This window comes from Pavona decussata, unplaced genomic scaffold, assembly GCF_977016875.1.
Source record: "Pavona decussata unplaced genomic scaffold, jaPavDecu1.1 SCAFFOLD_173, whole genome shotgun sequence".
NCBI lineage: Eukaryota > Metazoa > Cnidaria > Anthozoa > Scleractinia > Agariciidae > Pavona > Pavona decussata.
In genome coordinates this window covers 25,721-38,519 of record NW_028145584.1, presented here as the reverse complement: position 1 = coordinate 38,519, position 12,799 = coordinate 25,721, and the positions used below count along the sequence as shown (strand labels likewise).

The window sequence follows — 12,799 nt, the reverse complement described above, 5'->3', positions numbered from 1 at the left end:
TGCAGCAGTCCCTTCATCTTCCCTCCTCTTTTGTTAGTTGTTCTCTGAGTTTCAGACTAACAGGTATTAAGTCGTGATAATTTCATTGTATGACGTTAGTAAAATGGCGGGTTTAATTTTCCTCTTTCTCAGAAGAATCTTTCTCTACTTTCCGTTTACGATTTCCGTTTAATTTGCCGAGATTGGACCGGTTTCAAAAGGATTCGGTACAAAAATCGAGCCAGCCTGGATTGTTCTCTCAAACCTGTTATCGTACGTGCTGGCCGGGTGACGTGTCCGCAGCCAATCAGGTCCAATTTTGGACCTGCAAAAAAGCTGCTTCTGAAGCGCCCTTTCGCAAGCCAAAATAATAGAAGACCTTGATAGTCTTGATGGAGGAAAAGGAAAATCCTTGACAAACATGAGAGAGCCAAGGCAGCTCGCGACCTGAGCCCTTCTAACAAGTATATTGCAATCTAAATGCCCTGGGAATACTCCTCTTAATTTTTGCTGGGGGTGAGCGGCTTGATTCTCCAAACTCTTACCGAGTTTTTCACATCTGGCCTCTCAGAATTGGTACCCATTCTCGGACCTGGGGCCCGTTTCTCGAAAGTCCCGGTAATTTCCGGGCCCGATAATTATATTTTCAAATGTTTTTTCGCCGATTACACAGTGATAACAGACATGGTACTTGGCCAATGTTTTTTAAAAACAATTACAAGATTTTAAAATTTAGTATTCAAAACTAACAAACATTGACTTCTGCTAAGAAACAACTATCACCAAAATTACTTATCGGGCCCGATAAGTATATTTTGAAATGTTTTTTCGCCGATTACACAGTGATTACAGACATGGTACTTGGCCAATGTGTTCATAGAATTATAAGATTTTAAAATTTAGTATTCAAAGTTAACAAAAATTGACTTCTGTTAAGAAACATTTATCACCAAAGACACTTATCGGGCCCGGTAAGTTACCGGGACTTTCGAGAAACGGGCTCCGGGCTTCTAGAATTCATACCCATTTTTCGGACCTGGCTTCTAGAATTCATACCCATTTGCGTAAAATCCATACCCGTTTTCAGACCAAAACGGCTCAAAGTACCATACCGAACATATGTTGATACCTTATACAGGAGACTACCCCTGGATAATCGACTTCTTGGCTTAGATGGGGGAGTACCCCCACTCGGGTCTAAATGAAAACTCTTTTCTTCAACAAAAACAAATCCGTTGTAAAAGCAGAAACCCCCTTGCTGACTTTTACTTGCGCAATACTATCAGTGACGACTTACGGAACTCTCTCCTGAGTGATGACGGAATAATTCTATGGGGGGGGGGGGGGGAGGGGGAGCATCAATGAACATCCAAATAACGGCTCGGTGGGTGTAGCCTGCGTGTAGACGTGTCCTATTTCCTTTGTTGTACCCGATTTTTCCTGAGGGAAAGGGGCGGCTGTACACAGGCTCGGTGGGAAACCTGCAATTCGCTTAGTCCCTAACGAAAATAACGGACTACTCCTTGGCGAACTTCTCAACACACTCGAGCGAAATACACGATTTTAGCGCTCGCTCGCGTGTATCATTCTCTTTACTATCCGTAAGAAGTATAAGCGGCTACTCGCAGTCGATTGGGAAATCAGATTATGAATGGAAAAGGACAACACAGTATAGTACAAAACAAAATAATTTAATAACTATTTTATTACAGCAATAATCATTTTTTTAGATTTTAGATCAAACAAATCTGGGGAGCCTGAAGTTTCTCCTAAGCAGGTTCATCTGTACTTTGTCTTGTCAGGAACTGCTTTATTTTGCTATTAAATTAAAATATTAAAAGTAATAAAAATGATGAAGACGGTAAGGATTGACCGGCCAAAACCTCTTCAGTCTAACTTGCTCCACGGCACTTATTTTGGCATGAAGTAACTACCGACTCACGTGTCCTTAGAATAACTACAAGTTCAACTTTCTGTACACTGGCGGACTCGTCCCCACAGAGTGAAGGACATTAATTTTAAGAAAACCATTTTCACTCTTTTACTCCCAAAAACAACTCGTTGTCAGTCTACGTGGTGGCAACTTTTGAGTCTGTGGATAAAATCTTAAAAGTATGACCATTCTGGTGAATGCTATTGAGCAGTACTGTTTACTATGCTTCATAATTATTTGATTGCAACTTTCGAGTCTGTGGAAAGATGACTTAAGAGTGAAAATTCAAATGAAATCTACCAAGCACTTCTCTCATTTGGTACTTTGCAGTTATGGTATTTTACAATAAAATACTAATTTCCTCCTGTTTTTGAACTTGGGCGTTTGAGTGAAAAGGTTAAATGGATGGAACAGCTTGCAAGAGATGCCTTTGGAACAGATTTTCAGGGTCCAATTGCAATATGTACTTCCTAAACATGATTTTCTTTTCTGAAACATGAACAAGTTTGCAATGGTTGTAAATTAGTCCTGGTTGCCTATCAAGGTAAACTTTAGACTAAGTGACTTGTTTTATGTTTCATCTTTCCTCGATTTTCATCCGCAAAGACATCTGCAACACGTTTAGAACAGAGCTGTACATGGGTTCTCTGTTTTATCTGCCTTGAAAATCGTCACCTCTTCTTTTTCTCCCCGTGTCCTCCCTAAGCGAGAAGAAAATAAAATTGTTATTATAAGTTTCTTGACTCAAGTTTCCTGTATTAAGTTTGGGCAAGTTAGAATGGATTACTTCCCAGGTACAAACATGTACACGAAAGGCCATGCAGAAATAAGAAAACACAGCCTTGGTAGAAGTTTGTAATGGGACCTGATGCAGAGCATGTTCTCAAGCTTTGTGAAAGAGAACTTTGTAACACCAAAACCAAAGTTATTGCTATGATCAAACCCAATGGATGCCAAAAACATAATGTACCAATCAAAACTCGAAGAAAATACATTTAGCAAATGCGAAGTGTAGGAAATTGTAAGCAAGCAAAGTCCTGATATATTTATTAGTTTTGATTTATTTACTCCTAGTTGGTTGAGAAAGTGGTGTAGTAGTCTAGTCTTCTGTGGGAGTCATTCACTCTCACCTTGTAAAACCCTGAGTAGTTACAAGCTCCTCTTGCAACATACGATCCTCCTGAATTAGATTTGGTAGTTGATCACAGTGGGTGGCTGGCAGAAGGTTAGGGATAAAACGTGCAAACAAGACTGGATTGCGCCTTGAAAACGCTGCAAGACAAAAACAGAGAGAAAAAAAGAAAGATATTTCAATTACCTCAGATTCATTTATATCCTCTATTCTTAGTTGAATTATACTCTGGATCATCAGAAACACCCTGACGACACACTAGGCTTGGAGAAAGGCTTTACCTGGATTGAGCGAGTACAGTCCTTTGATAATGGACATCATGATGTGAGGATCAACACCAAATGGTTTGGATGATACTTCCTCAATAACGGCTAAAAAAAAAAAAAAAAAACAAAAAAACACAGAGACATGTATAAAGAACAGTCTTTGCACTCGTTTGATCAGCTTTTATGAGACATCCACCGTACAATAAATTATTCAGACAAGTAACTAGTGAAGTACATGAGGCCTATGAAGTTGATTGAACATTACAAGGCATGAACTGCTTGAATTCACTCATTTGAGATTACCAGACTAAGCACAAACAAATGGGTCAGTCAGAGTGAAGGCCAATAATGACTTTAGAGTAAAAGTTTTTAAGAGGAAATAAATGTTGTCTACTGTAGATGCATTCAGTTGTAGATGTTAAGGTGAAGTGGTTAACGATGCACAGGACTTGAGATTAACAAACATGGATTTTTCAAGTCATAATAATAAAAAGAAAGCTCAAGACAACATACTTCACACATGGGATACTCACCAAAGAGAACTGCATTGTCAGCAACAAGTTCAGTGAAAAGCTTCCACAATTCTTTTTTTAAATCAGTTTGAAGCTTTGGTGAAACATAAAATCGATTCTGCAGGATAAAAACAGAAATTTAGACAAAACTTTTTGGTAATAACCTAATCCAGTAAAAGGTACAAAAAATGATCTGAGAGATTACTTTCTGTTTCTTGTTTCTATACATGCATATAGTTTCATACAGGTTGTAGATAAGTACACATTGTTAAGCTTACTTTGCATTTAAGAGATAAGAGGATTACCCATGCTTGTTCTGTAAATCATAAAATCTAAAAATCTTACCATGTAACTAAAGATCGCAACAATACCACTAACAGCTTGAAAGAACTGGGCCATGGCAAAATTAAACTTCTCCAGGTAAGCTTCTCTTGGAGTTATCTTCAATAACAAAATGACATTTTAAAGAAATGTTTGAAAAATTCAGCTGGAATGTGGCTCAAGAAAAAAACACAGCAACATCAATAATAGTATTAAACAAAGTTTACTACTGGGAGAGGTGTCTTGCTAATAAAAGGAGGGAGATTGACTACCGTAGGGAAGGACCTGTTAGTTTTCAGCCCATTAACCTGGTAGTAACAGGCCATTAATTTATGGATAGGAACCGTAATAAAGGGCCTTAATAGTGGCATCTCATTAGCAGTGAAACTGTACATAGCTTTAAGCTGCAGGTCATAATAAATATTATTGCAGGCTATAATTTGCAGGTCAGATTTGTTAACAAAACCAATTTCTGGATTAAATATTGGCATAATGATTTTCATTGAAACAATGATTTTCATCGAAACAACAGATCATTCCACCTAAAGCATTGGCATGAAGGTAATTAAAAACAATATGAACCTCCACCTAGAATAACTTTTTGGCTGAACTGCTGACTCATATATCATATATATCCTCATGAGCATCATTTGACAAGTTCCAGTTTTAATATTGATAGATTGTTGTATTATTACCTGAAGTTCTTCAGAAACACGTCTGAGATAAGAAGTTACAAGTTCAATAAGACTGCTGTACATCTTGTCAGCATATTGTTGGCACACACATTTATATACAGTACTATAAATTGGAAAAGGAAAGAAGGAAGAAAGCTTTAGTCATGATTATGCATACAACTCAAACTCTATTCATGCCCACTGTTTGTGGATAAGTATTGGTGTGACATTACGCTGGTGTATGCACCATTAATGTATGGCACTGTGCAGAAATCTTTCCTGTTCTTCCACTTATGCAAACTGTCTGCAATCATCCCATCACAAACCATTTGTGATTGCTTGCGATGTTGTGATACATTTATTTATCATATATTGAAACTAGGTTTAAATCTTGGCCCTACTTGGATCATAGACTAAAATTCCTTTTCTCAGGCTGGTGCACCGGAGCTATGCATATGGAAAGTAATGAATCCCAGAAACAGAGCTGACCAGTTAAATATCTTGGAGTCAGTGAGCCTGCACCTATTCTAAGCTCTATTTTTACTGAACCCCGATAATCTGCCGCTCCATTGTTCTTTAATGTCTAGGGACATCATCCCATGCTTTGTTGTTCAGTGTTGGTCACCCCTCGGAGCAGCTGAAGTGACCTAAACCCCTTAAGGACCCAGTATGTTATCATAAATCAATTTAGGCAAAGCCATTCTGCCACTGATTTTCACCATGACCCTAAAAGCCGAACAGTGGAAAATCACTCCAAATCCTAAAACATGGAATGGCGGAATGGCAGAAAATCACCCCAAATCCCAAAAGATGGAATGGTGGAAAATCACCCCAAATAAACTATAACCCTAACCCTAACCTATTCCGTTTTTTTGGATAACGGGTTAATTTTCCGCTGTTCCACTGTTCCCGCTTTTAGGGTCGCCCCTGGTTAACTGGATTAACAAAAAACTTGAAACCCATCCGCCAATTAATTTGTTAACAAGCGATTCACTAAGATTACCCTTCATTAAATGAAACTTGAATCTTATCCGGAAGAGTTTTAGTGGAAACAAATGAGTAAGCTAACTGACTTAACTTCCAATGCTTGTAAATAACTTAAGCTTTAATTCACCTGTACATTTCTTCGTAAGAAATCGGGATAAATTGCCCAGGATTTTGCTGTAAGATCAACAGAATCGCTCTTTCCAGTTTTGGCCAATGCAAAGCGATATAATCTTCATCATTGACAGAGGTCACTGAAGCAAGACACAATGAGAAAATTGCACCAGTTAGGTCTACCAAATTCACATCAGTTTAAATGATCCGTCGAATAAGCAAAATTTAGGCGCCCTTTTGTTTTTGCTGAACTTTACCTCTTGATTGCCTAAGTAGCGAGTTTTGTGAGACACCTTCAGTTGACATGATTGCTGAATTCTCCGTGACTAGTCTTTAGGAGCATGACAAGCTTTACGGGTAAGGAAAAATCGGAGTTGTTTTCCTCCGCTATCAGCTTGTTCAATCGTCCGCCATTTTGTTTTTCTACTCTATGCGGGAAGAATGGGTCGAGTGAAAGATTCAAGATGGCGGACTCTGAGTCGGAACAGACTTGGAAAAAAGGAGAGAAAAGAAGACAAGAGGACAGTGATGAAGAATTTGAAGAAGAGTCGTCTTCAGAGGCGCATTCGGATGCATCAGATGAAAGTTTTGATGAAAATATGGTGAGCATTTTATCGTTTTAATAAACCACAGGAAACAACTTGGGAGACGGTTCAGCAACCACGTGTGAATTAGATAACCTTACCAAATTTGTTCACTTTTCTTTTTGCAGGAAATTCCTGTTGAGTTCGAAGCTTTCCCTCCAAGGGAAGAAGATTTCAGTGGTATAAGATGCCTCTTACAACAAGTAAGTCTAAAGTTCTAGCTACCCTGGATTGGAATAAGCTTTGTACTAACTTGTTAAGCTTACGTGATACTACTGTTTCACCACAGAAGAGCTCAGTTATTGATATAATTTAGTTTGAAATGCAAAATTATGGGGAGCTACGGTCCATCTCAACCTTCAAATTATATCTTTATTCCCTCCTCACCAATATCTAGCAAGGTGTCTGGGTAGAGGAGGAGGAGGGGGGGGGGGGGGGGGCGCTGTTTTTATCTGGTAAAACGGGTGATCTGTTCCGTATGTGGGAGACTCTTGGACAATATGGGAGGATGGGCATATACCGTATTTTCTCGATTAAACACCGGACCCAGATTAAACACTGGCTTCGTTTAAACGCGGGTCAAAACTGCCGATTTTTAAATAAACGCCAGGGCCGGGTTGTTCAAAGCCGGATTAAGCTAATCAGTTTCCCTTAGACTTTTCTTTACCATTAGGTTAAAATGAGCCTTTAAAATCATCTTTAATGAGCGCGATGAAAACCTTGGTTAACTTTTAATCCTGGATTAGCGTTAATCGGCTTTTGAACAACCCAGCCCAGGTGTGTTTAATCGGGGCCCAGGCGTTTGATCGGGGTCCCGGTGTTAATTAGGGGTCAAGGTTTAATCGAGAAAATACGGTAAGTGGAAAATTGCTGACTCTCAGAAAGCTGAATCTTAGGCTAAATTCAGACTCAAAATTATTTTTAGGACAAAGTCCCTGATTAACCTACATTTTCTGTTTTATGACTAACATTACAGCTATTCCAAAAGAGTACTGTGGATCTATCAAAACTTTGTGATCTGATAATATCTCAACCTGAAGTAGCCACTATAATCAAGGTATGTTTTCAAAATAATAAATTGAAGCTGAGAGCATAACTGATGTAAATGACTCTTGAGAACACTTTTTGTTGTTTCAGCTCAGATTCACCAGAGTTTTTGCATGTGGCCTTGAATTCCTACAGGAAACATTGCTCCAATGTTTTATCTGCTGCCTTGTGCTTTTACATACTTCCATCCTGAAAAAGTTACCCCTTTTGGGCAGAGCAGTCTAATAGGCCTGATTAAGGACTTCCCCTGGCCATCTGGGTTGGGAGTTTGGAGACGGACTAGTCTTGTAAACAAGTTGCTGATTACAGAAATAGGAATTAGTATGCAACAGACCAGCATTCCATATAAGGAAGAGTAGTAAAAACTTATAGTACAGTGAGGGTGTTTGCTAAGTTGATTTGTGCTACTAACTGGAGTTGCGCTTTGCTTAGTAAGATTTCTCTAATTCAGCTATCCATCATATAAGTTACTGAATCACTCCTGATGTTGCTTAGTGCTTGCATTGTAAAATGTAATCCTCAAACATTTACTAGAGGATTGGATTTTAACTGCCAATGAATCGCTGTCTTCTGCCCAATGAAGAGGCCGGATATAAACTGTTCTTTTTTTTGTTAGTTATAAATTCATTTATTTACAAGGTTGTAAATGACGAAGATCATGAAAACAATGGTGAAAGTAAAGAGGAAGACACCGAGGAGGAGGCAGAAGATTCAGAGGAAGATGTGTATGGAGTAACAACAGTGATTAACCTTAAAAAACACCAGGTGGGAAATTAAGAATTATTTACTACAGTTCACGATCAGTGATAAACATGAGCATGGTATTAGGGGAAAGTCATATCATTCCTGGTAAAAATCCCGTGCAAGATCATATTAAAGGAACCTAAATGGCAACAATCTTTTAGGTTCGTACTCAAAATCCTATAAGATTTTGTGCAGGATTCTGTATGATTCTGGGCATGGTCCTATCTGATTTTACACAATCCTGCAAGATCTTTAGAAAACACATCACCTATAGATGAGCTTGGAAAGAGGTGATTTAAGATGATGGAGCTGGATGGAACTCTGGTAACAAGGTGGTATCCATGGCAACCCTGCGAATGGCAACCACCAGGCACTGTCACACTGAGCAAGTCAGAGGGGGGGGGGAAGGGGGACTGGAGTGGGAACAATAAACTGCAGATGACATTGCTACTTTTAGCCAAACCACTGAGCACTGGAAGCAAGTGACACTTCCAGTGAGCACTGTAAGGAAGACAGCGGCATGTATGCATCACAAGGTGCCCCTACTAGAACTCCATAAACTGCCCGGCCTGTGTCCTGTGACTGGAAAAAGCGTTGAGTGGCATTGTCTTGAGGTGAACTTTGCCTAAACTACATTTAACCAGACTTGTCCTAATTTGGATCCTACAGGAGCTAAAATAAGATCCTAGAGGTATAGGATCATCCAGGATCTTAGCTTAGGGTCAGAAAGATCCTGTTAGGATCCTGTGGAGTTTTTCTTCTAGTTTTTCTACTTACTATTTCTTTGTGGTTGACATTTGTTGTTCTCTTTGTTTTTACACAGGAAAATGATGCAGTTAAGCAGCTAAGGAAGTTACTTGTTGATAAATGCAGGGAGTGTGGATCAAAAGAAACGAAAAAAGAATTTGAGGAGGTGATGGAAGGACAGCATGCTGTGGGATTTCTCATAAATGAACGTTTCATTAATATTCCACCACAGATTGCTGTGCCAGTTTACAAAACATTAAGGTGTGAATTTGTTGTTTGCTTCAAATTCAAATTAATAATATTTTAAAACCAAGGCCAAAACTTCAACATCCCCCTCCCAGGCAATCTCCCTAGTGCTGAATTTGATGATCAAATGCTCCTTCCCAAAAACAAATGTTCCAATTTTTGGTATACATTATTTGGAAACTGGTTCATTAACATTCAATTAAGTTTTTTAAATTATACCTTTGGAAACACTGCAAAGTTTGTGGAGACCCTTTTTAGTGAGCAAAAAGCTATATTTTCCCACTTGAATTCATGCTTGGATCAGAAACCACATGTTTTGTGCCAGACAAGAAGAAAGGTGTAAACTTGACACTTTAGTTCAAATTCCCCACTTCATCCAGGTAAAGTTCAAATTCCCTACCCTCTGGAATGCCTTACGTCAAATGCCCTACTCGGCAGGGCCAGGGCAGGGAGAAGGGTGGGTGTAAGGGGTATGTTGAAGGTTGAATTATTGATAGTATACCTGTCAACTTTTTCTGAGTCAAATGGGTGAGAGTTTTGTCTCGTCATGACCAGAATTTCCAAAAACATCCGAGCCACTTCCAAAGATTTCCAACGCTTTTCCAAAGACTTCCGAACGTTGCCAAAAATGTCCGAAGATATTCCGAAGGCCTTTGAACACTTACGATTCAAACGGACTGTAGACATTTGAAAACTTTTGTGATTGTTACAAAGAGCAAAGAAAATAATAATACATAACAAATCTAAAATGAAATGCAATTTTTTAGAACAACTCTTCTGGATTTGTGAGTCAGGCGTGAGAAGTTGTCCTTGATACGCGAGATAGATGTCTTTAGTCCACAGGCGTGAGACTCATGCATGTGTGAGAGTTGGCAGGTATATGATAGGCACATTACAAAAGGACATTCTGTGATGACTGACGCAACTAATAATAATTGAAAATGCACAAATCTGAAGTGACAGGACTATGGATGCCAGCACCATTACAGTCAGATAATTCAGTGTTATAGGGTGAAAACAGGTTTAAAGACAAAAAATATCTTCCTTTTTTCTTCCTTAGATCTGAACTGAAGAAAATTTGTAAAAAGGTTTGTAGTTTACTTTATTTTGTTTTCTTGCAGTTTCAATGGACAGTGACCTTATTGCAGTGATCGTTAAGTTTCTTCTCATACCAGCTAGCCTTCCATGCAGTTGTTCTAACGGGACTTGTATTACTTCCGAGGAGGAAGTAATACAAGTCCCCTTAAAACAACTGTGTGTAAACATACCAGGCTGAAATTGCTAATAAGTACCCTGGCTGTAATATACACCTGTCCACTGAATGAGGAAGCTATTAATTTTTTTTATCATGTAGGGATTTAATTTTGAACAAGTAAAAGGTACTTTATTATTAATAATGAGATTGATATCTTAACAGTAACATATTTTAAAACCATTTTATAGGGACAGGACACACCACTCTCCTATTTTGCAATAATATGCAAGACATACAAAGACATGGAGACTAAATCTAACAAAAAGGGAAAAAAGGCCAAAGTAGAGAAGACAGCAAGTTTATTGAATTTTATTAATGTGGAGGATGAAGTGTTTCTTAAGGTGAGAATGAATTTCTTGGTGGCTGGCAAAATTCACCTGCTATATAGTATATCATGCTTTATAGTCAGAAACCCTGAGTGTAACACCTTGTTGGAATTGATAAGTGAAACATTCTTCTAACTGGTAAAAATAAATAACAATATTATTGCTCTGCGAGTGTGCATTTGACACAAGATGATTTATGCATTGGGTATAATTAACAATATTATTATTCCACGAGCGCGCGTTGGATATGAGATGATAGATAGCCAACAAGGCGCGTAGCGCCGAGTTGGCTATAATCATCTCATATCCAACAAGCGCGAGTGGGATAATAGTTTTATTTAAAACAATTAAGAAATATTGCTAGATCTTGCTGATTTCGCTTTGCAAGAACAACCAGAACAGAATTTAATAATCGTTTTCACTCGGGCATGGTATAATGGCTCATATACCATGGCTGCTGAACCAATCAAATCCCTGGAATTGCGTTATACAACGATCCAGTTTTTAATAATGGCTGATATTCCTTGGCTGCTAAGGTAAACAAAACTCGGGACCAGTTTTTAACAGTTTTAAGGTATCGTACATTGATAATAATTTATTAAGCAACTACTTCTGACTTGTTCATCACAGTTTATGTCATGCAATGCAATGTACTATAACTCCTGAAATTTTCATTTCCAACAAAAGCTACCATGAATTGCTGTAAGGTTGTTTTTGTTTTTATTTACAGGAAAGTCAACTGTCCTTCAGTTTTGAAGCCAGCACCAGCTCCGAAGAGACACTTGTAGCAGGAAGATGGACTTCAGATGATTCAGAACTAAAACCTTACAGAACAGTTTTGTTGCTTTCTGCTGACAAATTTGACAAAGCACTAGAAGGCATACAAACCATGCTCACACAATAGGAAGTGAGCGTTATAACCGCTAGTGCAGCTGGACATTGAAGTCAAGGAAATTTTTAAAGTTAATTCTCACAAGACATTTTTGATTGAATCACAGTGCAACTAATATGGAGTTATGGAGTACTCCTCCAATCTTGGGGGTGGATAAATCAGAATCATGTGTTTGCTGTGGTGCAGCCTTCCTTATCCTGAGAGCACAAAGATGCACATAGGCTTTGATAGCCTGTTCAATGCTCTTGGTATAGCAGGGAAATCTGAAGAGAGGGGATGAGAGCCTGAAAGAGGCTAAAGCTGGGAGCATGAGACAGTGAAAAATTTTCGACTTCCAAGTACTCCCTTAATTTTCCCATGGATAGTAATTTTATATAAAGTGAGTGAAACGCCTGAGCTACCATAAGGAAATGCACCGCCAGGGTCTGAAATTGCGCTTTCCTGGTCGCCAATGCGACTGAAAATTTTGCACTGGCGACCAGAATTTCACAACTGGTCGCCAACGGGCGATTAACTATTTCATGCCACGATCATTATACAAACAATAACTTTGATTTTCAGCCAAATCGATTAAAATAAAATTCAAAGCCGCCCGCCAATTGGTCACTTACTTTTTACCTTTCCGCTGATTTTGAAGTATAAAACTGATTTTCTTGTTGTTATAAATCTACCACAACGTTTCACAGCTACGATCAGCGTGTTTGAATTTAATCTTATTCGTTAGCAGAAAAATCGCCATTGCTGCCCCAAATGCGTTCTCTTTGTTCTGATTCTTAGAGAAAAATTGGCAACCAAAAAGTTTGGTTTGTGTTTTACTGCAAAGGAAAAATGTTATTGACACTTTTTGGCGACCACATTTTTCCATATGGCGACTGAAAAAAAAAGATTCAGTCGCCAGTTGGCGCCTGCCTAAAAAAGTTAATTTCGGATCCTGACCGCTAGTCTTATTGCAGGAGGCAGTTTTCTTGGCAGCGCCGGTGTTTTGCTTGGTGTAGACTACTCATAGTCTGCAAATAATTAGCCTCTTAATTTTTAGGTTGTCT

General features: G+C 38.7%; 2 protein-coding genes across 2 annotated transcripts; one reads left to right on the top strand and one right to left on the bottom strand.

Annotated features, from left to right (window-relative positions):
• Window positions 1-1,649: 1,649 nt before the first annotated feature.
• Window positions 1,650-6,347, bottom strand: LOC146463956 (CDK2-associated and cullin domain-containing protein 1-like). Its single transcript, XM_085083844.1, has 8 exons — window positions 6,173-6,347; window positions 5,932-6,055; window positions 4,839-4,941; window positions 4,168-4,263; window positions 3,844-3,940; window positions 3,326-3,415; window positions 3,043-3,184; window positions 1,650-2,613 (listed from the first exon to the last, which is right to left on the bottom strand). Exons 1-8 carry the CDS (start codon window positions 6,219-6,221, stop codon window positions 2,565-2,567), a joined length of 750 nt encoding a protein of 249 aa, XP_084939970.1. The 5' UTR covers window positions 6,222-6,347; the 3' UTR covers window positions 1,650-2,564.
• A 17-nt stretch (window positions 6,348-6,364) lies between these two features.
• Window positions 6,365-12,179, top strand: LOC146463955 (protein BCCIP homolog). Its single transcript, XM_085083843.1, has 8 exons — window positions 6,365-6,517; window positions 6,628-6,702; window positions 7,476-7,556; window positions 8,186-8,311; window positions 9,114-9,298; window positions 10,344-10,371; window positions 10,727-10,879; window positions 11,595-12,179. The coding sequence occupies exons 1-8, from the start codon at window positions 6,380-6,382 to the stop codon at window positions 11,766-11,768; spliced, it is 960 nt and encodes a 319-aa protein (XP_084939969.1). The 5' UTR covers window positions 6,365-6,379; the 3' UTR covers window positions 11,769-12,179.
• The last annotated feature ends 620 nt before the right edge of the window (window positions 12,180-12,799 follow it).